Genomic DNA, 27,204 nt, shown 5'->3' with positions numbered 1-27,204 from the left:
CACACGAAGGGCAGCAGCGGGGCCCGAAGTAGCCTGAATTCAGCTCCCTGTGCCAGTGACTCGCCCACCTGCATACGGATGGAGAGCGAAGGAGGTAAAGAAGAGCTGCTGGGCGCGCGAGAGAGAGAGAATTGGGGGAAGGAGGACTTTTCTTCCTTGTCCCGGCGGTGGGGGGTGGAGAGAAGCAATGCTCTCCACTTCCAAACTACACACGTGCTTGCATTTCCCCCGCTTCCACAGCAGTGCAGTCTCAATCTCCCGCCTCCCATCGCCTACTTTTGACGTCACCTGCAAATCCCGCCTGCTCACTCTGAATAACTTCCTGTTTCCGTTGTCGCGGCGGGAAAGCTTAATAAGTTGTATAAAGCTCTCTGCTGTCAGCGATAGTCAAGACAATTTTGAAAGTGGGGCTAGGAGAGGGTTGGGGGAGAGAGGTGTTAGGCTTGTGAGCGGCTGGAGGTAGTTAAATGCGTGTGATTTTATATTTGTACTATTAGCCTTTCTGGAGAGTGACCGAAAAGTAAGTTAATTGGTTGGGGCCCCTGTGGCTGTTTTTCCTTCCCACGCCCGTGAAATGTTAATTATTTCACTAACGTGTTTCAAAAGTCATAGTTTACTATCTTATGGCAGTAAAGACTTAATTATCATATTTTGTGAAGTCTATTCACGTGAACGCTTGTGACCGAAATAATAACTGTAGTCTGAAGAATTATCAAAATTTAAGTTCAGATCACTCAGAACTAATCCTGCTTTTTCTTTTTTTTTCAAAATAAACATGTTGAGTAATTTTTTAACTTAAGCATTTTCTCTGAATATACAGCGATTTAAAAATAGTGTAATGTGATGGATGCTATAAACTTGTGAGCTTTGATCTCTGCTTGCCACCTCTTATGAATTTGAGCAAGAAGTGCGGTTTATATTTTACGCTTGGGGGGGGGGGGGAGATCTTAGTTAATTAATAAATCCCCTTAATCGTATTTGGGGTAAAGGGTCATGAATTTGTTAATAGTATATTAGTGCAGGTTAGTAAGCAGTTGTTGGATCTTTAGGATGGCTCTATTGCAGTGGTCTCAAACTCAAACCCTTTGCAGGGCCACATTTGGGATTTGTAGGTACTTGGAGAGCCTCAAAAAAACTAATTAACGTCTTATTAAAGAAATGACAATTTTGCACGAGGTAATACTCTTTATAGTTTACAAATCCTTCCTTTTGGCTAAGTCTAATAATAATATTGTCATTTATTCTTATAGCTAAAGAGACAGATGATCAAGAAACAGTTTTATTTTACTTTTGTGATTATGATAAACATACCGGGGGCCTCAAAATAGGACCTGGCGGGCCGCATGTGGCTCCCGGGCCATGAGTTTGAGACCACTGCTCTATTGTGTCAAATACAGTGGAAAGTGGTGGGAAAAAGGTTGAAGAGTTACATTGTTTATTGAAAATTTCTATATTGCTATTAATGACAGGGGAGTCAATTCAGAGCTGTTTACTTGAACTTCTGTAATGCTGTTATAATACAGAGTTAGCATTTTCTGAGATGGTTTTCATTACAGACATTTATACCATAATCAATCATCCTACTACTATGTACACATTTATACCATAGTCAATCATCCTACATACCTGTATATACACATATACTACTAGTATCATATACTATGTTCATACTAAATCCTACTTATTAATTAATGTAAACAATTCACCCCTCACATTTTCCAGTTGATATTGCTCAACAATGACTCAAGTATAGATAGATAGCTGTATGTTTTGATAATGGTCTCACTCAAGTTTATATTGTTACAAAGCTTGAAAAGATGTGGGTGAGTAGCAATATCTTTGGATTAAATATAGGAGCTTATCTGAGCAACCAAAACAAGGAAAAAACTGCAGAGCACTGTACAAGATGCAAGCAATGTTTATTTCAATAAACAATTTGTTGTGCACAAGCCACCTCAGGTAGAGGTCCCTCGAATGGTGATAAGATATACACTTCTCCCTTCATATTTGCAATTTCAGCAATTGTGTTTTATAGCTTGTTGACTCCTCTTCCCCCAAATTACATCAGCTTGCATAGAGAAATCGCTGATTCCAAGTGTTTACAGAGAAAATTGCTGATTCCCAGCACTTTCTTCACCAGGCCAGGTCTCCCACCATGTTGTTCGCGGTTTCACCATATTCACGATGGTTTTTAATAGAAAACAACAAATAACATATGAAAAAGTTATTTGCGGTTTATCCATATTCACGAGTCTATTAATCCCCTATCACTGCAAATACGAAGGGAGAAGTGTATATGCAACAATTTTGCCTGGTCTGTGGGCTGTGGTTTTGGAAAGGCTTGTCACTGCTGGGATGGCTTATTTGTGTAAGCAGGGAAACAAATAAAAACTGACTTAAATAAGGAGCAGTAGTCTGCAAGTTGTCATGCTTCTACAAGATAAACATTTTTTTGGTTAGATTGCATAGGCTGATTTAGTCTTTGCTATTCCCTCCAGTGCTACTATGTTACATTTTTTTTGGGGGGGGGGGGGGGTTGTACTGAAAATATCCATTTCTATCCATCAAGGACCAAAGATTTAAATTGGAAAAATGAGATAATGACTTTTGTCATGGAGTGCTAGAGACAGTTCTGGTTTTCAAAATAATCTATTTTATGATGTAGCTGCTGTAGTATAGTGTCTTTGGTCTTTGAACTTCTGGTCTGGAAAAAAGACTGCTCTTTGGAATCGGTGCAGTTAAGTACTCAATCTGTTAACATTTGGGTTTCCCCTTCCTTTGTTAGGCAAACACCTTGAGTGCTGTTCAATGGCTATGCAGATAGAATATGAAACCAATGCAACAGAAGAGGAGGAGAGTTTTGGTCCCCAGCCAATATCTAGATTAGAGGTATGTGGTGAATATTTGTTTTGAGGTTTGAATGTATAATAAATGGTTAGAAAATCACTGCTGGATCCTGTACTTTAACCATTGTACAGCAAATATTCTAAAAGTTACTCATTCTGTTGCTATAATAGCACTGACTTTTCATTCATGTGATATGTGAATAGGTAAGGTTTGCAAATGTTCACTGTAAACCTGATATACCACTCTTCATCATGTATTGAGGTGGTTTATGAAAACTATGTATATCAAAGGGAAGAAAAATACCAAGTAAGAACATCCTTCATGCTAATACTTTATTTATCATAGGTATCCATCTGAGAGAGAATAATTGGAGAAGTAATCTTTGTCTTTATTGTTGATGAAATATGACAGGCCCATGGATTAATTATTGTTCCTAATCAAATTTAAATATATATATTGACCAGAAGCGAAGATAGAGGGTATCCCAGGGAGACACCACAAACAGGGTTCCAAGTCTTAGAGACATCTCTTTCTATCCACCTGATAAGACCTTAGTCTTTAAGAAAACAGAAAACCATGACCATACATTACCTGTAATTCCAATGGAATTTAATTTTTATCAATAAAAATCATGTTCTACTAGATTGAATCCTGTTATCCAAAATCTTCTTCAGTTCCAATGTTCAAGCTAATAGACAAAGTTTCAGCGCTAAGATCTCTCTTAAAATTTGATTGTTGTAATTCTAAAATACAATATTAAGATTCTACAGATAATCTTGTAACTGAGGCAAGGGAATATTGGCAACTGAATGATAATTTGAACATGGAACATAATTATTTTTTTCATCTTTAAGAGGGATTTAGCATAATGACCTTAGAGAAAATCCCTTTGCTCAAAGTCAAATTTACAAATGAAAGCATTTTTTAAAAAACCCTTCCATTAGAAGGTACTTATCCTTTTTAGGACAAGGATACAAATCACAATGACCCTTGCTAGCTAACTTACTTACTAATCAATCTAGATAATTCTTTGGGACATAAAGTCTCAAACAATCCCATAATTGGTCAACAGAAATATCTATTGATAACTCATAATATTCTATTAATTAGAGGATCCAAATCTGTTGCATTATTAGTGATTGATTGATTCATTCATTTATTCAATTTTGTATACTGTTCTCCCAGGGGAGCTCAGAATGGTTTACATGAATCTATTCAGGTACTCAAACGTTTTTCCCTGTCATCCCGGTAGGTTCACAATCTGTCAGGTAAGATTTGCCTCTTTGTGGATGATACCAAAATCTGCAATAGAGTAGACGCCCCGGGTGGTGTGAATAACATGAAGAAAGATCTATTGAAGTTTGAAATTTGGCAGCTAAAATTTAATATAAGAAATGCAAGGTCAGGCATTTGAGCTGCAAAAACCTAAAGGAACGGTGAAAGTTAGAAGAATGCTAGGGTGCATAGCAAGTAGGAAAAATGAGGTATTGATGCCCTATATAGGACTATGGTGAGACATTTAGAATATTGTGTATAATTCTTGAGTCCGCATCTTCAAAAAAAATATAAAAAGGATGGAGTCGTTCCAGAGGAAGGCTACTAAAATGGTGCATGGTCTTCATCATAAGGCATATGGAGGCCGACTTAAAGATCTCAATATGTAGAGGAAAGGCAGGAGAGGGGGATATGATAGAGATGTTTAAATACCTATGTGGTGTAAATGGCGCATGAGTCGAGTCTTATTTGAAAGGAAGCTCTGGAATGAGAGGATATAGGATGAAGTTAAGAGGTGATATTCTCCGGAGTATTCAAAGGAAATACTTTTTTACAGAAAGGGTGGTAGATGTGTGGAACAGTTTCCCGGAAGAAGTGGTGGAGACAGAGACGGTGTCTGAATTTAAGAAGGTATGGAATAGGCACGTGGGATCTCTTAGAGAGAGGAAGAGATAATGGTTACTGAAGATGGGCAGACTAGATGGGCCATTTGGCCTTTAGCTGCTATCATGTTTCTATGTTTAAAAACCTGGGGCAAGGGGGGGAATTAAATGACTTGCCCAGGGTCACAAGGAGCAGTGTAGGTTTGAACCCACAACCTCAGGGTGCTGAAACTGTACTTTAACCACTGCACCACACTCTCCCCCTTGTCTTGTCACAATCTTTTTAAATGCTTGAATCAGGGGTGATGGTGATTTTAATATGGTGTGGCACAGTGGTTTCCCAACCCTGTCCTGGAGGATCACTAGGCTAGTCGGGTTTTCAGGATAGCCCTAATGAATATGCATGGAGCAGATTTGCATGCCTGGCACCTCCATTATATGCTAATATCTCTCATGCATATTCATTAGGGCTATCTTGAAAACCCGACTAGCCTGGTGGACTTCATTAAAATATGAGTTTGAAGTAAAGAATGATTATTACCTTCTTTCTGAGAAATAGCTTGTAGCAAGCTTAATTTCAGTTTTATAGCAAATAACTTCCTCCATTTCAGAATGCAGTACCAAGGAATCTTATGATATAGCCTTTTCTTCATTTTTATGGGACTTAGACCTCCATTAAACAGGTTCGTGAGTCAACCTATGTTTTTCTAATTTATTTGCCGAGTTCTTTAAGTATGTTTGTTACTTATTATCTTGGACAGATCAAAGTGGACAGAAGTAGAAGATGCCATGGTTAGGCAGTCATGAATGGAGATTTACTTGCATTATCTGAGCAGTACTGAAGTTTGCCAATGTCCAGTCAAATCTTTTGTAATCCGCCTTGAACTGCAAGGTATAGGCGGAATAGAAATCCGTAATGTAATGTAATGTAATTATGTCAGAATTTTCCACCTGATTTTGCTTTTGTCTTAGGAAGATGAGGCTAGGCTAATACTTGGGACATTTAAATTGTAAGAGGCATTAGATAAAATTGCCCCACTCTGGAAACTGGAGGTATTTACAAATTATAGAAACTGTTGGTACCACTGTGATTTGTGATTATTAAAAAGGCAGAGATCAGTCGGTATGAGCACCTTTGGTGCAAATGTGAGTCCAAAGACTTGTAGGAGATGTAAACTGGTGCAAAAATATGTCACAGGTAAAGTGGGCAAAATCTTTATTTTTTTTTTTTCCCTGGGCTTGTTAGGATGATAGTCCTGCTCAGAAATCTTTTTCAGTTGCCTTGACAATATGTGAGGGGGCATTGAATAAACAGCATTTAAAGCTTGCAACATTTTTTTTTGTAGAGAAGATTGAGCAAATACACTCATCTATTGTTTGCTTGGATTTTCAAGAAGATGATTTTGGAACCAAGTTCATCTTTGATAGTATTGGGAGAACAGGAAAGATGGACTGATTTTCATCAGCTTTCATTGATCTTGTTGGGAAAATTACTTGCTTCAGGTGCAGAAAACTACCATAGTTATGGATCTGTCACTGGTTCATGAGTTGCTGCCTTAGTATTGTTAATGGTGCTGTACAGTTTGTACATATCAATTTTTGCCTGTGTCCTAGAAACATGCTTTGGTGCACCTATAATTAAAGGTCAGATTTTAGATCCCCTTAAACCAGACCATTATAGGCTGCTTTTTCAAATTTGTTTTATTTAGCTAAGTTGGTTGAGAACGTGGTGGTTGGTCAACTAGTGAAGTTTGTGGACATTTTACATCTTACTGAATTAAATCTCGAACTTATGTACCAAGTCATCTCTGAGAAACAAGACTCAGTTAACGATAGTTGTATTTAAAAGAAAGAATTAACCTCATGGAAACTTAACTACTACAAAATTCTGAAACGGAGTAGTTTTCAGAATTTTTCGAAAAACTTGAAGGGATGGACAGGATCTTATTTGAGAAGGTAGGTCATTCCAAATTGCTGTTAATGAATAGGGGAAGGAATGAACAATTTTACTGATAGATCTGGAACCTTTTACAGTGGGAAAAGAAAGTTTGAATATGTGGAAAATCTTGAAGAATTTAAAGCTAGAAAGATCAGTGAATCAAAGATACCATGTGAGATTTTAAAAACTATTCAGGCACATTTAAACTAAACTCTCAATCGAAAAGGAAGCTAATGTAAACTCCTTAGCAGAGGTGACACATACTGCCTCTTTTACAAAGCCACACGGCAACAGCCCCGAAGCCCTTTAAATCTCTATGGGCTTCAGGGCCATTAGCGCAGGGCAGCCGCTAGCGCGGCTTTGTAAAAAAGGCCCATAGTCATACAAAGATCAATCTGGCAGCAAACAGCCTTTCATTTTGGTTACAGTACAGAAACCACCTTAGTGGAATTTGTTAGTGAATTGCAGATTTTGGATTCTGATAAGTTGGCTTTGGATATTGCCTCTGCATTTGATGTAGTGGACCATTTGATGTTGGATCATTTGATAGGAATAGGAGATGTGGTATTGGATTGGTTTACTGATTATTATTTTTTGTTTAAATCAGGATGTACTTTTTCTGTGATAGTCTGGATGTTTCTAATCCCAAACAACTGTCAGCCCGCTCCCCTATTTTATTTAATATATTTTTTAACCCATCATTGTATATTGAACAATTTCAGATTAGCCCTTATTTTATTCAAATGATCCTTTAGTGACAGAAGTTTTCTGGGGGTACCTGTGATCTAACAGGTTTATAGTGCTGTTTTCAGGCTGTGGTTATGTGATTCTCATTTGGTTCTGAATAAAAATAAAATCATGGCCTGTTGGGTGACGGGGAGGAAGGAGCAACCAAATGTACAATGATATTGATGGATGATAGAGCTCCTTTAGTGGATCCTTTAAGTACTTGGGGATTTTGATAGATTCTCATCTTCATTTTTCTGCTCATATCACTTTGTTGACTCGTAGGGTTATGCTACATTGCATAAGTTGAGGGCTGTTAGGAATTATTTTGATGAAAAAGCTTTTTTTGATATTGTATGTATTATGTGACTCAATTAGATTATGCAAATAATGTGTTAGGGATATCAAATGTGAATTTAGAAAAATTAGACAATGCAGAATACTGCAAATCAGATCTTGGGGAGAGTTCATGGATTCAATCAAATTGTGCCTTCATATTTACAGTATATTATCATTGGTTGCCCATGAGTTATGATTTTGTTTAAGTTGGTCCTTATGGGGCTTCATTCTTTAGCAACTTTGATGCCTTATGTTCCAAAATGGCACTTGCAATCTGTGGATAGTAACGTAACATAGTAGACAGCAGATAAAGACCCGAATGGTTCATCCAGTCTGCCCAACCTGATTCAATTTAATTTTTTTTCTTCTGCATTGCAATTAGCAGTTTCCCCTATGATTCATTTTAACCAGGGCACATTTTTTCTATTTGGTTCCTGTGCTTTGGATCTGCACTTCTGCAGATCTTGTGGACTGAAAGGTCTTTACCACATTTTAAGCACTTGCTTAGCACATTATTATGTAACAACATTTGAAGTCACTCTTCTGTTACCTTGGGTAGCTGTTGATGGACTTTTATGAGTGATCTTGAGTATATGGACTTTTCTATCATATGTTAGTGTGTTTTTTTGTATGTTCACTGCTGTGATCTTATGTAAAGTTTAATAAATAACTATAAACTATTTGAGAGGGGGAAGGGAAAGGGGACTTATATACTGCCTTTTTGTGGCTTTGGCATTCAAAGTTGTCATTCAGAGCGGTGGGCACTGGAGGATTGACTTTCCCAGGATCATAAGGAGCAGCCCCAGGATTTGATCTCGCAACCTCTGGGTGCATAGGCAGCAACTCTACCAGTGAGCCACAGCCCTTCCATTTGTGGAGAGTGTGGTGTAGTGGTTAGAGCTACAACCTCGGCACCCTGAGGTTGTGGGTTCAAATCCTGTGACCATGGGCAAGTCACTTAATCATCTGTTGCCCCAAGTACATTAGATAGATTGTGAGCTCACTGGGACAGATATGGAAAATGCTCGAGTACCTGTATGTAAACTGATTTGAGTGTGGTTGTAAAATTTAAAAAAAAAGTGGTATACAAGTCCCAATCCCTTTTCCCCTTTTGTAATCAGGCATAATGTAACTATGGAGGAGCAGCCTAATGGTCAGAACAGCGGGCTATGATCCTGGCAAACTGGGTTTGATTCTCTTGGGCAAGTTACTTAACCCTCCATTGTTCCAGGTGCAATAAAATCTTGGATTATGAGCCCACTAGGGACAGAAAAAGTACCTGCATAAAATGGGGAATATTTTCAACACACACACACACTCTTAGACTTACAAAGTTCTATCGGTTACTAAGGAATTTTGCAATTCTAAGTGCTTTTATGTGTACAGTGCTTTATACTTCTAGAAGTGCTATAGAAATGATTTATAGTACCAGTAATTGAGCTATATTCTTTAAATCTATTACATATCAATTCTTATTTTATGGCATGTTTCTAAAATATTAGCCATCTTACAAAATATTGAATTTATGTCCAAATTGAGCTATAGAATGTGTGAGTACAATCAGACTGGGTATATAGAGAGGCATGGAACTTTTCCGGGATGTTTGCTGTGCGACTGTGGGGATGCTGAAGATTGTAGCGCAAGAGGATTATAAACAAGTTCTTGGAGATTTTTGAAAACAGACGTTCAAATGGATGGAAACCGTTAAAATAAATCAGGATTTAAATTCAAATTTGAGTTCTTATATAGAAAGGATAACACAGTATGGATCATCATTTTCAGAACCATACTTTATTTTTTGACAATACATTGGGGATAATATATTTTAAATAGTTTTATAGAGGACTTGTGTTTTCCACACTTATATGGTCTTTTTTTTGCCATGATTTTCTTTCTTTTTTAAAAAATATTTATTGTTTTTAATATGGTTTGGAAATATTTTTCCAGCTTGGCTATTCTGTACATGAATTTATCTTGATTGTATGATTGGAAATTTATAAATGAATTTTAAAAAAATTCTATATGTAATTGTAATGGAGTGATTGTGAAACTCCTTTGTTTATATTTGTATTGATTTGTTTGTAGCAATGTGGGATAAATGCAAATGATGTAAAGAAGTTAGAAGAAGCAGGATTTCATACAGTCGAGGCAGTCGCTTATGCACCAAAGAAAGAACTACTGAATATTAAAGGCATCAGTGAAGCCAAAGCAGATAAAATCCTGGTAAGATTTGCTGGATCATTTTGTGGTAAAAGTGAGCCACTGTTTTGCTTCTCTGCTTTACAAGTGCTGATGTCGAAACCAAGATTTCAAGTTAGCCAGGTCTAAGAGGGGAGATCTTAGACTAGATCTGGATTTCTGACAGCCCCATCTTGGTTTGCTTGCTTAATGTAAACCATTTTTTTTTCTTATGCAGTAAAAGGATATAAATCTTGAATCATGATAGGAACATAGGTACAAAATAGGAACAAAAAAAAGACAAACTCAGAATCAGTGTATGAAAGTAGCAAGTGAACCTTTCATTTCCCTAGCAGTTTAATTGGGTAACAATTAAACCAACCTGCAGAGTATGTGCACAAAGTTTGAGCATCCTTTAATATAGAGAGATAGATAGATATAGTTTTGAGATTGATCTTCACCAAACAAAAAGGGTGAAAAAGTTCCGGATTCTACTGGAGAAGGGCGAGGGAGAGGGTATTACAGAGATGCTGCCCTATGGAGATGGGGAGGAAAGGGTAAGAAGGTGCCAGATCTCTGTGGAAAAAAAGAAGGGAAGGGGAAGACAGTGATGCCAGATCACAGGAGGGGGAAGGGAAGGAGAAAGATTCAGAGCAGGGATGGAAGGGAAGAAGAGGAGAGAGATAGCAGACCATGGAAAGGGGTAAAGAGAAGGAGGGAAATGTTGGTAGAAGGAAGGGGAGAGAGAGATGTCAGACCACAGTAGGGGGGAGGAGGGAGGAAAGAAAAACAGAAAATGGATAAGAAGACCCTGGAAACAGAGTTAAGAGCACAAAAAAAAGGAAGTGTAGCCAGAGACTTGAAAAAGATGATTAGAAAAATAAAACCAACAGACAACAAAAGTAGGAGAAATGATTTTATTTTCAATTCAGTGATTCAGTTTTGAGAATTTACATTTGCTGTCTATATTTTGTACTGTTCCGGAAGAAATGCATGTCTCTATTCCTCTGGTGGTATACTGCATGCAGAGTATCATCATGGGTTTCATTTATGTATATTAGTACTATTAGTTTGTGTCCTGTATTTGCATAGGGTTCATCTATTCTGCATTGTGGCCCGGATTCTGTAACTGGCGCTGTAATTGGCAGCCGCCAAATGTGTGTCAATCAGATGATGGTGCCGGAAATCTAGGCCAGGGTTTTCCAGACCTACATTTCTGGCCCTACCTTTTGATGTAAATTGCTCCTCTGTAGGCACTTTAGGTTGCCTAACGGCACTTCCGGCATTAGCCATGCCCACAGTGGTGTTGGGCAGCCTAAAGAGCCTACAGACACACGATTCTGGCACTGAAATTTTAGGCATCTTGAAACTCAGTTAAAAATGTTGTTTAAACAGTGGGGGTTTTTTTTTTTACTGAGCTGGGCGCCAGTTAGAGAATCCAGGCCTGTGTGACCAAGGCAAGGTGTTCTGGTAGGAATGAATATCAAGAAGTGTTATTGGTATCATGGCCCCAAGTATGAAGATATTTGTCGGCTTTCCTTCAGCCCTTTTAGACCCAAAACAGCCTCATTCAAAAATTAGCGAAGACCACTATGTCTTCCATCATTAAAAATTGAGATTCTTGTTTTGTAGGGAAGTATTCAAGGGCAGTACTGCTCATTTAATCTCTAAGTTTTTCTCCACTGATCTCCATTGTTCCTTTACGTCGCCATTCTTTTCCAAACTTATGTAGGCTGAAGCAGCCAAGCTTGTTCCTATGGGCTTTACCACAGCCACAGAATTCCATCATAAACGATCCGAGATCATACAGATTACCTCGGGGTCCAAAGAACTTGACAAATTGCTTCAAGGTAAGATTTCTCTAGCTGTCATTGCATGAACATTTTCCTAGTGTGTTTCTCTATTTTTGGTACACTTCTCAAAGAGCTCCTACTATCTGATAACTTCTGTGGCAGATAATATAGTTCTTAATGCTGCCTTCTCTGTGACCAGCAGCAGTGTGGCTCCTTCTGCTGGTTTTGCTCTGGTATCAGTGGAGATGAATTACTGTTGTTGCTTTGGTAGTGGCCATCTCTCTTCATGTTTTTCTTTGGCTGTACTGTCATTTTGATTACAGGACTTAGACATCCAGGGCAGAAGGATTCCTGCTGCTTTTCTGCATTGTCAAATCCATTAATCTGTAGAAGTCACAGGGTGTTAATTGAAGGGGCCCGATAGGTCTACCTACCCATAGGAGACCTAAGTCTATGTTCAAGTAGAGATTGCTATGCCAGGATGACTAGAACTGAGTTTCTAGGTCTTTGTGGCAGGGAAGTCTGTGAAAATTATTTGCAGACAAAAAACTATCCAAAAACAACTTAGTATTGTGCGTCTACAATACTCATGATTATTCCTGATTTGACAACAAACATTTGATCCCATATGACCTCGGTACTAATAGTCATAATATCTCCATTGTGGGCTTCAAATTTTTCAAATAATTCCCAAAAGTTCACAAGGCTTTCTACTAATGCTATTGAATGAATCAGGCATCTCTACATATCTGTGTCAGATCTCCAGTTCAGCTGCAACACTAGTAAATCTTGTTCCATGTATTGTTTATGAAACCAGACAACATGGACAGATTCTAAGATATTCAAGCATAATTTGGACAGTGGTACAGCTGATATCGTTGTTGGTTTTTTTTTCTCCTACTTTTGCATGTGGACACATGTACCATATATGCAAGTATATAATCCACATCCTTTTCCAGCATAAGCTAATCCTGGGATCTATTTTGGTAAAGAAAGTTGGGTGTATATATGTTTTGTGCACATAACCGCATCTCACTCACAGCATATCAAAATTTTGTAAGTGCTTTCCTTTAATGCATTTTTCTAGGAATTAATCTTTGCGATTGTTCTTTTGATGGACACTTTACGTGATTTTCCGATGATTATATGTTAATGTTTGATGATTTTATTTGTCTTACTGAATTATGTATGTAATGATATGTAAAACGTTTAGGTTTAAATGGTATATAAATTTTTTTAAGTAAATAAATGTCGCCAGTCATCTTCAACATAACCTTGCTTAGTTGGTATGATGTACCCATCATCGGCATCCAGTAAGTCATCAAACAGCATAGAAACTAATTTACTGCATTCCTGTGAGCTTAACACACTTTCAGGGATTATTCAGTCATTAAGCGCTTTTCAAGAGCCATTACCACTCCCATAATTGTGCAATATATCGCAACCCCTTCCTTTTTCATATGTTTATTTCAGGTTTATCTTTTGCTATCCTTCTCATTGGTTTGACCACCTGAGCAGCTCACAAAGTTTCTAAAACATGAGGGAAAGAGCAGAAAAAGGAAAAAACTTTATATTACAGAAGAGAGAGCAAGCATAACTCTAGATCTTAGAAGCCAACCCTCCTGCCCTTCATTCAAACTTATGCTCAAAGATTGCAGAAAAAACTAAACATAGAAATTAGAAGAAAAAAAACATCCCAAAAGAGAGGTCATAAGACCAGAATTAAGGGCCTGTTTTACAAAGCCACGCTAGCAGCTGCTGCGCGGTAACAGCCCCGAAGTCCATAGAGATTTAAAGGGCTTCGGGGCTGTTGCCATTCGGCAGTCGCTAGCGCGGTTTTGTAAAACAGACCCCAAGTCTCTCAAATAAGGATTCCAATCTCAAAAAGCCTGGAAGGGTGTTCTCAGACTAGGCCCAGGAACACCAAATATGGTGCTTCTAATATAGGGCTTTCAACTCGGTCCTCGAGAGACACCCAAACAGTCAAGTTTTCAGAATACCTGCAATGAATATGTTTGAGAGAGATTTGCATACAATGCAACTACACAGAGAGCTATGGCCCTGCCTTTTTAAATTGGAACCGTTACCTGATGAGGGTAATGGTAAAGTAGACTACAAGAAAAATTGCAGGGTCCTAACTTTCTTACAGAAATGATAAGTGGGAGTTCTGACTTGGTATGTGAAATAAGTTATCTGATGATATAACTTGGAGAGCACTAAGTATTTGTGCTGAGTAACAATGCTTTGGCATCAAAAACAGCCTTTTAAGAATCAGCAGACCCCTAAATATTTAGGTGTAGAATATTGCCTTCATTGTTCATAATGCCTAAGTTGGCACTTTAGAAGTGATAGATGAGGGGCATTTTTGAAAGGAAATCTAAGTCTGAAGTTGGATGTTTTAGGCAAAACGTTCACAAACCCAGCAAAAAAATTGTCCTTTTTCAAAACTGCCAGACGTCTATCTTTTATTTTTGAAAATGACCTATGTATAAGTTTTGCACTTTAGGACGTTTATCTTTTTTGGCCATTTTCAAAAATAAAAACGTCTTTATGAAAAATATAGAAAAGCAAGTTTTTGTAGATATACCCAACTACCTTGTCTGATGGCGGAAGAGGAATCCCCATCAGCTGAGTTGGTTTTGGGGATTCCTCCCGGTTCAGCTGATGGAGATGCCCCCTGCCAGGATCAGATAAACCATGGAGCCCTACACCCATCCCTGGACCCCCCCCATACCTGCTAATGACAGATCAGCAGGAGGGAAGCCTACTCCTTCCTGCCTACAAGGCCACGTGCTGTGAATGATAGGCCTTCCCCCTTCCAATGCAACTTGGGATGCAGTGGGAGGGGCCTAAGGCCCTGATGGCTCAAAATCCTGTCCTGGACTACCAGGGATTTAACAGGTACGCTGGGGGGGAGGGACATAAAAGTTGTTTAAAGTTGCCTGGGGCAAGAGACTGGAAGGATCTCTCATATCCCGGCTCACTGATGGACCACCAGGGATTTAAAAGGTACAGGGTAGGAGAGAGATAAAAATTGTTAAAGTTGGTTGGGGCAGAAGACGGGAGGAATTCCTCCTGTGCCGGCCCACCACTGGGCCACCAGGTCTTACAGCAGACCTGGTGGAGGCCTATAAGGCATCGGGAGGGAGGGGGTGACGGGGTACATAACTTGGCAGGGAGGGAGAGAGGGGGAAGGGGGATTGATGCAGAGCAGGGAGGAAGGGTGCAGAGCCTGGCAAGGCAGGGGCGGGATGAAAGGGGACTGGGTGCCGGGTACTGCTCTTGAAGGTTTTGCCGGAAGTTACATCAGAAGGAGGGACTCGGCGAGACGAAGACTCCGGAGCAGCCCTGTGTGCAGTAAGAGGCTGGTAGGCTCACCCCGGGAGGCGCAAAGAGGTCGACCCAGGGGAGTCGCAGGTTTGTTGTTTTTTTTTTTTTTGCCAGTAGCCATGATCGGGAGGGTGAGAGGGAGAGGAGCTGCTAGACTTGCGAGGAGGAGGGACTGCTGGCCAGGAGGGGTAGGAAGGCAGTCGACTCGCAGCAGTTCCTTTACTGCAGGGACAAGGCCATTCACCGCTCCACAGGGTGGTGAAAAGACTTGTCCCCATACCCGTGGCAACCAACCAATTTATTCCCCCCCCCCCCCCCCGTTCCTGTGGGTTACCCATGGCTAGCTGTGGGGAACAGTCACAGTGTCATTCTCTTCTTGTAAAGTATTAATATAGAAAGAAATCTTTTCCAGAGAAGGGGAAATGGTAAAACCAGAGGACATAAATTTAGGTGGTGAGGTGGTTGACTAAAGAGTAATATCAGGAAATTGTTTTTTGATTTGGTGAAGGAGCCTTTGGCCTCAGCTATATTTTTTAAATAAAGGAGTTACAGTGGGCACTATGGATTATAAGATTAGCATGTTTGCGGAGGATGATCTGTTATCCCTAACCTCACCATGGACCACATTACTCAATCTAATGGCTGAAATGCAAATCTACTCTCAGGTCTCTAGATTTAAGGTAAATATGAATAAAATAGAGGCCCTTGATATTATACTGACCAGATCACTCTATCAAGGCTACAATCTTCCTATTCCTTTCATTGGGTATCTGGCAAATTGAAATACCTTGGGATTTGGCAGGAGTCAGATTATTCCAAACTTTATAATGCAAACTATCCTAACCTTTATTCAACCATATGATTTGGACTGCTGGAACAAATAAACTTTGACTTGGTTTAGTTAGACAATTAATAGGCACATATAAAAAACTAAAGCCGTTTAATTTCAGGTACTCAGTCCTTTGTCCCTGTCTGTCCTGGTGGGTTCACAATCTATCTAATGTTCCTGAGGCAATGGAGGATTGAGTGGCTTGCTTAGGGGCACAAGGTGCAGTATGGTGCTGAGTCTGTAGCTCTAAGCAAACAAAACACCAAGAAAGAAAAGGATCTGTGTTCATGCAAAAATCAAGAAGCTCCAAAACAAAGTGGAACTGTAGCTTCTGGATGTCGCAGAAGTAGATAAATGAATGTAAAGTTTATTAGATATTTATAAAATGTCTAAACATAAAAATGCCAATGTTAAGAGATGATCCCCTTCAGTCACCTCTTAATTACCTTCTATTGAATGTTAATCTTCAGGCCCTCAGAAATGTCACCAGATGTTCAACAACATTTCATAACACCTGGCTTTATGCATTCAATCTTCACCGGGTCACTTATAACCATAATTTTCTTAGCTTAGATTAAATAGAATATGTTTGACTTTCATGCCCACTGTATTAATACTTAACTTAGGTGGTGATGGTATGGGATAAGTATGCCGACAAGTTTCACCCTTAGGGGGTTTCCTCCAGGGCTACTTAATCAGAAAGGGTTTTTTCACTCTCTGGAAACTTAAATCTATTAAATCATATTTTGATACCTCAGCATTCAGAATCCTGGTACAATCCCTCGTACTGAGTCAACTTGACTACTATAACATCGCCTATTTAACAATCTCCCAAAAGAATATGCGACGTTTACAATTAATGCAAAATGCAGCGGTCAGACTAATCTTCGGGCTAAAGAAATTTGATCATGTGACACCTTACTACCGGCAGTTGCACTGGCTAGCAATGGAATCTCGCGTAAAGTTCAAATTCGCCTGCCTCTGCTTTAAAGTACTATACGGACTAGCCCCTAAATACGTAACTGACCTTTTCTCCTTCTCAGCCATCAAACACAAGAGAAGCTCACATTTGAACTTCGTTTCCCCCCCAGTTAGAGGATGTAAACTAATAAAACACCATGAACACCTTCTCTCACATCAGGCAGCATTATGGGGTAAAGATCTAGAACAATTGCTTTCGCCCGCTACTTATGAGGAATTCAGGAAGAGCCTAAAAACACATCTGTTCCTGAAGTATCTAGACAGCTGACCCATACATCTCTCTTTCCTCAATAACGGTTCTCTTGACCGATCAACAACTTGCTTTCACCTCTTAAGTTCAATCAATTTGTACCTTCTTTTATTCTTTTGTAAACCGCATAGAACTTCATAGTACTGCGGTATATAAACATTATTATTATTATTAGAGTATTTTCCACGCAACAACAGCTATCAGGTGGTCGCGTTGCGTGGAAAATACTCTAGTTAAGAGATTGTAGCCCTGAGGAAACCCCCTAAGGGTGAAACATGTCGGCATACTTATCCCGTACCATCACCACCTAAGTTATCCTATCCAGACTGGACTATTGCAATTCTATCTTCATAAGCCTAACAAAGAAAAACCTTCACAGACTCCAACGGATTCAAAATGCCGCAGCCAAGCTTATCTTTGCAAAAAGTAAATACGATCATGTCTCACCGCTCCTTCTCAAGCTTCACTGGCTTCCGATAATTCCCAGAGTCCATTTCAAATGCATTTGCCTAACTTTCAAGATCATGCATGGCATCCTCCCTCCATTAATTCCGCTTTCTTGGAACTCCTCAAATCCTAATACCACCAGACCCACCCAACAATTGAAGCTATCCTTTCCCTCACTAAAAGGCATTTCCCTCCCAGGAATACTAGGAACTTTCCTCCACTTCAGACTCACCGAGCTCTGGAACAACCTTACCTCCCCCCTTCGGAACCTGAGTGCTCTCCAACCCTTCCGTAAACATCTGAAAACCTGGTTATTCACAAAAATCTAACACTTCCCTCCTCATTCGACATCCTAGCCCTCTAACTTCCTCCTTTCCTCTGATCCCCATCTAGCCCTTTCCTTGTAGTTCCTTTCGCATTACAATTCCTGTAAACCGTGCCGAGCTCCACAACCTTGGAGATGGTGCGGTATATAAACCTAAGGTTTAGTTTAGTTTAGTTTAATACAGTGGGCATGAAAATCAAACGTATTCTATTTAATCTAAGCTAAGAAAATTATGGTTATAAGTGACCCGGTGAAGATTGAATGCATAAAGCCAGGTGTTATGAAATGTTGTTGAACATCTGGTGGCATTTCTGAGGGCCTGAAGATTAACATTCAATAGAAGGTAATTAAGAGGTGACTGAAGGGGATCATCTCTTAACATTGGTTTGATATATACCTTCTATCATATTATATATTTTGAATTGCAAGATATTAATTAAACATAAAAATGCACATAAATACATAGGACAAGTCAATCAAACACCAGAAGTATCAAATGGTTGGATCCAACATGGTCTGTGTTTCATTAAGCCTTCGTCAGGGGACTATTAAGCAGTTGCCCAGACTAGGTCAGCTATTGAATGGTTTCAGAATCATGACTACAAGTTGTAGGTGAAACTAGAACAGACACAGATTGGTAAGCAGCCTTGCTTTCCAGCCCCCATACTTTTCCTGCTCACAGAGGAAGTTCTCTGTTTTGTTTTTTCATGTGCAGAAACACCAAAGGCAACAAAGCTGTTGGGGTTCCCAGTGTTCACCAGCCATAGATGTTAATACGCTATGGTGACAAACTTGTCAAACTCTAAGGGCAATTCCTAAGCCCACTCAACAAGCTCTGATGGGACCCCTCCACTGACCCTTTTTCAGTGATTTTTAAATGTCCTGTATACCCCATCTTGCAAATAATGGGAGGACGCCTGTTTTAAGCTATTGAGAATTTTTTTTTTTTTTTAACTATTTTCTTTCCAAAGTTAGTTTTATAAGATCTTTTGCTTCCAACTAAATATTCTGCAGTTAGCTACAAGATTCCTGTTTCTTCTCTAGGTGGTTTTGAGACTGGCTCCATTACAGAGATGTTTGGGGAATTCCGAACTGGCAAAACTCAGCTGTGTCATACTCTGGCAGTAACTTGTCAGGTGAGTAGCAAGTCTGATTATAAATCTATCCTGAAGTGGTTGACCATTCATTGACATATATATTTCTTTACTACTAATGAATGGGAAACCAAAACTGTGTGAGGTACATTGCTGGAAGACATCTGCACTTATCTAATTCCATCAGGAATTATTTCTGCTATTTACTCTTGGTGTACATGTGCTCACACAGTGAGTCACAGAACACATGACAATAGCTAAAGAGACTATAAAAAAAAACCACTGGATAGCCACACAATAAAATACCCATGTTTCTGTCAGCATTGATAGAAACAGCTGGTGCTTGTAACATCTGTTAATGAATATATTTAGTTTATTAGTAAAATACAGTATATTTGTATGTGGCTTAGCTGAGATAAAGTGCCAATTTATTCTGTATACATTTGCAACTCATTCAGGAGCGGTAAAGTTTCTGAGGGCATATTTAATTTGTTTCTCTTAATTTTCAAATAAAGCCTTATTCTCTTATCTGACTGCTTGATTTTTTTTCCTTTATGTATATAACTTGAATAGCTTGAAGAAGTGATGAGATTCTGCATTTTACTACTTTCATTAATGACCAAACTTCACTTCATACATTCAGAACAGTTTAATCAGGAGTATCTTACAAAATAATAGTGTTGCCCTACTGAGACAGAGCAAAAGTCCGTCAAACCCAGTATCCTGTTTCCAACAGAGGCCAATCCAGGTCACAAATACTTGGCAAAAGCCAAAAAAATAAAATAGACTTTATGCTGCTTATCCTAGAAATAAGCAGTAGATTTTCCCAAGTCCATCATAATAACAGGTTATACATTTTTCTTTTATGAAATTATCAAAACCTTTTAAGCCAACTGCTTTCAACACATTCTCTGGCAACAAATTCCAGCGAATTAATTATACATTAAATGAAAAAATGTTTTCTCTGGTTTGTTTAAAATTTTGTGTTGGAAAGGGTAAATAAGTGAGTTATCTCCTCATCCCAGTCCACTCTGTATTTTATAGACCTCCATCATATCTTCCCTCAGTCATCTTTCTCCAAGCTGAAGAGCCATAGCTGCTTTAGCCTTTCTTCATAGGCCCCAGCACCATTACCTCATGCACTCCATTAAGGACTAGATTTAGAATTGTTCTCCCTCTTGTTCACTGAACCAGCTGCTCCATAAAGCAGTCCTTGATTTCATCAAGGAATTTTACCTCCCTAGCATGTTCTGAGTTTACATTTACCCAGTCAATATCAGGGTAATTGAAATTACCCATGTTTGTTACCTAGTTTATCCACCCTAATTTCTGATACCATTTCTGCATCTGTGTTCATCCTGGCCAGATGGATGGTAATACATGCCAAACACTATCTTTTACACTTTGATTTCTATCCTTAGGGATTCCAAGATAAATTTTGTGTCCTGCCAAATTTTTAGTCTATTTGATTCAAGGCCTTCTTTAATATATAATGCTACCACTCCATCAATTTGGTCTCAGAGATGCCTACTGTATCTTTTCATTTAGTGCAATATATTTTTCTAGTGTAATGTGTCTAGTAGTCCTGAATGCTAAGGTACATGTACACGTCGAGTCATTGAGCTATTGAATGAATAAAACCGTTTGAACCATTGGATGAATAAAAGGACATTTTCATATAAGTCTGTATTTCACCAGTCTTATTTGGACAATTCCACTCTATATTTAGTATATCCAGAGGGTCAGCAAAGGCTCCTCGGATATTCAACAATCTGACCTTGGGAATGTCTGCATATAAGACTGAATGGCCCCTATTTTACATGTCTTAAGCCCAATGCTTGGGAATATCCTTTAAGCCCTGGACTTTCAAAAGATATGGTAAAAGAAAGGTGCCCGAGAATAACAAAGGAACTTAGACAGCCTGTTCTATCTACCAGGTCTTCAAAAGGATCACACTACCTTGTCAATGGAGGGTATTAGATCAGATAAATACCAAATTGTGACAATTGTGATAGATACCAAATTGTGACTGGAAAATACTAGAAAAGGGAATTGAAATCTATAAAAGATAGGTTTCAACACCCTGCAGATTCAAGAGCAAGTTAAAATGCTTTTTTTTTTAAAGATGCATTTGACTGCTAGAAAGCTAGATTAGGAGCCTCAAATGAATCTTATTTTCTAACTTATTTTAAGTCTACCGCTTTTATCTTTCCTGTTGTTTCTTCCTTATTTGTCTTATTTACTATCAACAATTTGTATTTCTTTCCCCCATTTTTCCTTCTGTTTGGTATATTCTGTCAGGTTAGTCTTATTTGTTTGTTTAGACCTGTCCCTCCCCCCAAAAAAAAAAATTTGTAATTTTACTTTTTGTACATCGCTTAGAATTTTGAATAAGCGATTAAAGTTTATGAAAAATTGATTAAACTTAAACTCTCTTCTTTTTTCAGCCTCTTCACATTACACCCCGCCCCCCTTGTCAATTGCGAGCCATTAGAAACCAAATTATGACACAGAATGGGAATTCAGGTCTAATAAAGAGATTGGTTTCAACTCCCTGGCTCTATCTTCTGTCATCTCTCTTCACCTATACACCCACCCATTCAGACACGCATCATTCATCCAGATAGGACATAATCTCCCTGCTCTTACACACATACACCTCCTTCCCTAGACCTCACTCCCTGCTCTCATACACTAGGGTTACCATATTTAAGATGGACAAACCTGGACGCATGGACCTGCCCCATTCCACCACAGCCCCACCTTGTTTCGCCTCCAACCCACCCTGTTCTGTCTCCAGCCCTGCCCCCAAAAGCCTCATCTCTGTTTTTCCCCCAACCTCCAGGCCGCGTCAGGAGGGCCTCCAGCACGTGCGGATGCATGCGACATCATCCGCGTATGCTTGCTGAAGGTCTTCCAGATGTGGACGGAGCTTAGGGCTTTCTAAAACCCGGACAAACTGTTGGGTTTAGGGAAGTCTGTCCTGGAACCCGGACAGTACTCTAAATGGTACAAGGCCAGCCGAAGGGAGACTGTAGGAGCTGTGCCTAGTCCTGAGCACATGGCAGAACAGTGAGCGAAGCAGGGAGCAGAGAGTGTGCTAGCAGGAAGAAGCGGATAGAGGAGCAGAGAAGGCGGTGCTAGCAGGGGAAGAGGTGAGAGCTAACTCCGCCCGTCCACAGTGCAAGGCCAGCCCAAGGGAGACTGTAGGAGCTGTGCCTAGTCCTGAGCACATGGTAGAACAGTCCTAAGCACATGGCAGAATGGTGAGCGGAGCAGGGAGCAGAGAGTGTGCTAGCAGGAAGAAGCGGAGAGAGGAGCAGAGAAGGCGGTGCTAGCAGGGGAAGGCGAGAGCTAACTCCGCCCACCCACAACGTCCCCAGCCAAACTCCCCCCCAAAAAGGGGACAAGCCAACGGCAGAGAGTCCACAGTGCAAGGCCAGCCGAAGGGAGACTGTAGGAGCTGTGCCTAGTCCTGAGCACATGGCATTACAGTGAGCGGAGCAGGGAGGAGAGAGTGTGCTAACAGGAAGAAGCGGAGAGAGGAGCAGAGAAGGCGGTGCTAGCAGGGGAAGAGGTGAGAGCTAACTCCGCCCACCCACGACGTCCCCAGCCAAACTCTCCCCATAAAAGGGGACGAGCCAACGGCAGAGAGACCACAGTGCAAGGCCAGACCAAGGGAGACTGTAGGAGCTGTGGCTAGTCCTGAGCACATGGCAGAGCAGTGAGCGGAGCAGAGAGTGTGCTAGCAGGAAGAAGCAGAGAGAGGAGCAGAGAAGACGGTGCTAGCAGGGGAAGGCGAGAGCTAACTCCGCCCACCCACAACGTCCCCAGCCAAACTCCCCCCCAAAAAGGGGACAAGCCAACGGCAGAGAGTCCACAGTGCAAGGCCAGCCGAAGGGAGACTGTAGGAGCTGTGCCTAGTCCTGAGCACATGGCATTACAGTGAGCGGAGCAGGGAGGAGAGAGTGTGCTAACAGGAAGAAGCGGAGAGAGGAGCAGAGAAGGCGGTGCTAGCAGGGGAAGAGGTGAGAGCTAACTCCGCCCACCCACGACGTCCCCAGCCAAACTCTCCCCATAAAAGGGGACGAGCCAACGGCAGAGAGACCACAGTGCAAGGCCAGACCAAGGGAAACTGTAGGAGCTGTGGCTAGTCCTGAGCACATGGCAGAGCAGTGAGCGGAGCAGAGAGTGTGCTAGCAGGAAGAAGCAGAGAGGGAGCAGAGAAGGCGGTGCTAGCAGGGGACGAGGCGAGAGCTAACTCCGCCCACCCATGACGTCCCCAGCCAAACTCCCCCCATGAAAGGGGACGAGCCAACGGCAGAGAGTCCACAGTGCAAGGCTAGCCGAAGGGAGACTGTAGGATCTGTGCCTAGACCCGAGCACATGGTAGAACAGTCCTGAGCACATGGCAGAATAGTGAGCTTTGCAGGGAGCAGAGAGTGTGCTAGCAGGAAGAAGCGGAGAGAGGAGCAGAGAAGGCGGTGCTAGCAGGGGACGAGGCGAGAGCTAACTCCGCCCACCCACAACGTCCCCAGCCAAACTCCCCCCATGAAAGGGGACGAGCCAACAGCAGAGAGTCCACAGTGCAAGGCCAGCTGAAGGGAGACTGTAGTCTAGAGAGTCTTCTCGGTAATATCAGATAATATGGTACAATATAAAATCATTTGCAACAATACACTGAGCCAAAAGGATCTGGGCGTTCTGGAGGTTAAAAAAAAAAAAAAAATCATCTGGTAATTACCGAGAAGACTCTTTAGACCAGTGGTCTCAAACTCAAACCCTTTGCAGGGCCACATTTTGGATTTGAAGGTACTTGGAGGGCCTCAGAAAAAATAGTTAATGTTTTATTAAAGAAATGACAATTTTGCTTGAGGTAAAACTCTTTATAGTTTATAAATCTTTCCTTTTGGCTAAGTCTTAATAATAATATTGTCATTGATAGCTAAAGAGACATATGATCAAGAAACTGTTTCATTTTACTTTTGTGATTATGATAAACATACCCAGGGCCTCAAAATAGTACCTGGCGAGCCGCATGTGGCCCCCGGGCCATGAGTTTGAGACCACTGCTTTAGACTCTTGAGGCAGGCCAAAACATGTGCATATTGAGTCATTGAGCTATTGGATGAATAAAAGGACATTTTCATATAAGTCTGTATTCGCCAGTCTTATTTGGACATTTCCACTCCTTATATTTTGCATATTTGTGTTTGTGGTTTTGTTTCACCTGTTGTTTTCCCCTCTGGATATACTAGCACAATGTAATGCTGAATATTAATGCTGACGCTCATTATTGCTGGATATGAAAGAACTGCTTTGTTAACTTTCACCACCACCTCTGCACAGTAGCTCTAACACACTGTAATCTGATGCTTGTACTCTTGCTTTTCATTTTTCATTTCAGCTCCCCATCGACCGAGGTGGAGGTGAAGGAAAGGCTATGTACATTGACACGGAAGGTACCTTTAGACCTGAACGTCTCCTTGCTGTTGCTGAAAGGTATGTTCAAGTACTTGTTACTTATATATAACTTGAGAAATATTAGCTGCAATATTTAAATTGGCTGTCTTTTCTTTGTGGACAACCAATAAAAAAAAAAATGGAAAGAGTCACACAGTATCTGAATGATACCAGGAAGCTACCATAAAAAGTATTAAAATATATATTGAAGACGGGGATCCAAGATGGCGATCTGAGACGGGACGCGCTGAGCTGCGTGTCCCAGGATTGTGCCTTTTCAATTTCCTTAACGGTAATTACTTACCGCGATGCCGAAGAGACGGGGCCGGAGTGCCGCTTCTGCCTCGCGGCGTCCTGGAGCCCCGGGTCTCGGGAATATTCAAGATTTACTGCGGCGCATGCAGGAGGTCGCAGCGACGTCGGATGGCGGCCCGCTGACAACACAGGGAGGCGAAACCAACGTGGATGCTCCTGGGCCCGACACCACACTGAGCCCCGACGTTAGGGCACCGCCCCCGCAACCCCAGACGACCAGCTCTCCCAGGGGCGGGGAAACCCCGGATTCATTGGTTTTCTCCTCTCCAGAGGCAAGTAAGGATCCACTGGAGAGCTTGGAGGCTGGGGCCCACTTTTCTAGGGCCCCCATGGAGTTATCTGGGGGAATATCATCTCTACATGAGGGGGAAGGGCTGAAGACATCCCCCGAAGGACTTCAGAACGGTGAGAAATCTACATTTACACAAATTTCAACTGAATTGATTAAACCTGCAGAAGTGACTTTAGACTCTATCTGGGACTTAATGGCTGGTTTTGTTAAAAATATTACTCCTACACTTCAACAAATTGAAGGGAAAATTAAGGAACATGATAAGGAATTGAAGGATTTAAGAGAGAAACGAATACTTCTAACTCATCTGTTCAAAAAATAGAAAAAGAAATTGTATCATTGAAACAAATTCAAGAGGCCTTAGTTAAAGACAATATTAGCCTAAGGAAGAAGACTGAAATGCTTGAGAATAATTCACGCAGTAATAATTTAAGGTTAATTAACTTTCCAAGACTTGAGTTAGTAACACCTAGAGATATGCTTAAGAGATATCTAGTAGAGAACTTAGAGATACCCGAAGATTCATTACCACCATTTTCACGGGTTTATTATTTGCCTGATAAAGAACAAAATCAACAACTAAAAGAAAAACCTTCAGATCAAGAACTTCTAAATATATCACAGATCTTAGAAACATCTGAGAAGGATTTAGCATCACCAGCCACCATGATTATTACTTTAGCTTTGCCAATTGATAAAACATGGTTGTCAAAACTTTTCTTTAAAAATAGACAAAAAAGCTTTCTTGGTTATAAAATACAAATGTTCCCAGATTTGGCACGGGAGACGCAAAGGCCATGAATTTCTTCTTTTGAAACCTGGGGTTTTATCTTTGGGGGCAACCTTTTATTTGAGACATCCGTGTAAATGTATTGTATATCACCGTACTCTTAAATATGTGTTTTTTGAACCATCACAATTGACAAATTTCGTGGCTATGTCTCGCCTGAATGTTAACAATCTTTGAGCCCTATATTTAGGATATTGTGACCCTATCTCAGTGCTATAGTTCTCAGTTTCTTTTATAATTTTCTTTTTAGATAATTTCGCCAATTTTCTATAATTCTTGGATCCTAATTGTGGACTTGAGCATAAATAGTATATTTGTTTAATTTAAGATTTATATTGCTTTGTATTTGATATCTATCCTATTCTTGCTTTCTGTACAAGTGTAATACTTGAAATTTAAGTTGAAAATAATAAATAAATATAAAAAAAAAAATATATATATATATATATATATTGAAATATCAAAGGGGTAAAGTAGTATATCAGTGTTGAATTGTGGGACCTATCACAGTCTGTGTTTCAGCAAAATCTGCCTTCCTCAGGAGTCCTTAAGAAAACAAGACAATATACATTTATGGTACAATAAAGTATAGAAAAAGGGAAGAAGTGTGTATTCCATGAGCACTTAAAATAACCATGCACTATGCATTAAATTTGGATTAAGAACATAAGAATTGCCGCTGCTGGGTCAGACCAGTGTTCCATCGTGCCCAGCAGTCCGCTCACATGGCGGCCCCCAGGTCAAAGACCAGTGTTCTAACAGAGACCAGCCCTACCTGCATTCGTTCTGGTTCAGCAGGAACATGTCCAACCTTGTCTTGAATCTCTGGAGGGTGTTTTCTCCTATAACAAATTCCGGAAGAGCATTCCAGTTCTCTACCACTCTCTGGGTGAAGAAGAATTTCCTTACATTTGTATGGAATCTATCCCCTTGTAACTTTAGAGAGTGCCCTCTCGTTCTCTCTACCTTGGAGAGGGTGAACAACCTGTCTTTATCTACTGAGTTTGTTCCCTTCATTATCTTGAATGTTTCGATCATGTCTCCTCTTTTCAAGGGAGAAGAGGCCCAGCTTATCTAATCTCTCACTGTACGGCAACTCCTCCAACCCCTTAACCATTTTAGTCACTCTTCTCTGGACCCTTTCGAGTAGTACCATGTCCTTCATGTACGGCGACCAGTGCTGGACGCAGTACTCCAGGTGAGGGCGCACTATGGCCTGGTACAGTAGCATGATAACCTTCTCCGATCTGTTCGTGATCCCCTTCTTAATCATTCCTAGCATTCTTTTCGCTGCCGCCACACATTGTTAACCAGACCTGGGGGGTCTCTCCAAGTACCGCCTCGGACATCTTGTATTCGTGTATGGGATTTCTGATACCTAAACTAAAC

General features: G+C 40.4%; 1 protein-coding gene across 4 annotated transcripts in view; it reads left to right on the top strand.

Annotated features, from left to right (window-relative positions):
- Positions 1–346: 346 nt before the first annotated feature.
- Positions 347–27,204, top strand: part of RAD51 (RAD51 recombinase) — a 45,769-nt gene continuing 18,911 nt past the window's right edge. Inside the window, exons 1-6 of one of the 4 annotated variants that reach the window (XM_033952721.1) lie at positions 347–520; positions 2,786–2,889; positions 9,814–9,951; positions 11,639–11,756; positions 18,906–18,997; positions 24,363–24,457. In XM_033952721.1, coding sequence (XP_033808612.1) covers positions 2,809–2,889; positions 9,814–9,951; positions 11,639–11,756; positions 18,906–18,997; positions 24,363–24,457 — 524 coding nt within the window. In that variant the 5' untranslated portion in view covers positions 347–520; positions 2,786–2,808. The other 3 variants (XM_033952719.1, XM_033952718.1, XM_033952720.1) reach the window with 3 other exon arrangements.

This window comes from Geotrypetes seraphini, chromosome 7 (genome assembly GCF_902459505.1).
Source record: "Geotrypetes seraphini chromosome 7, aGeoSer1.1, whole genome shotgun sequence".
In the NCBI taxonomy this organism is placed as follows: domain Eukaryota; kingdom Metazoa; phylum Chordata; class Amphibia; order Gymnophiona; family Dermophiidae; genus Geotrypetes; species Geotrypetes seraphini.
This window is presented reverse-complemented; position numbering and strand designations above follow the sequence as displayed.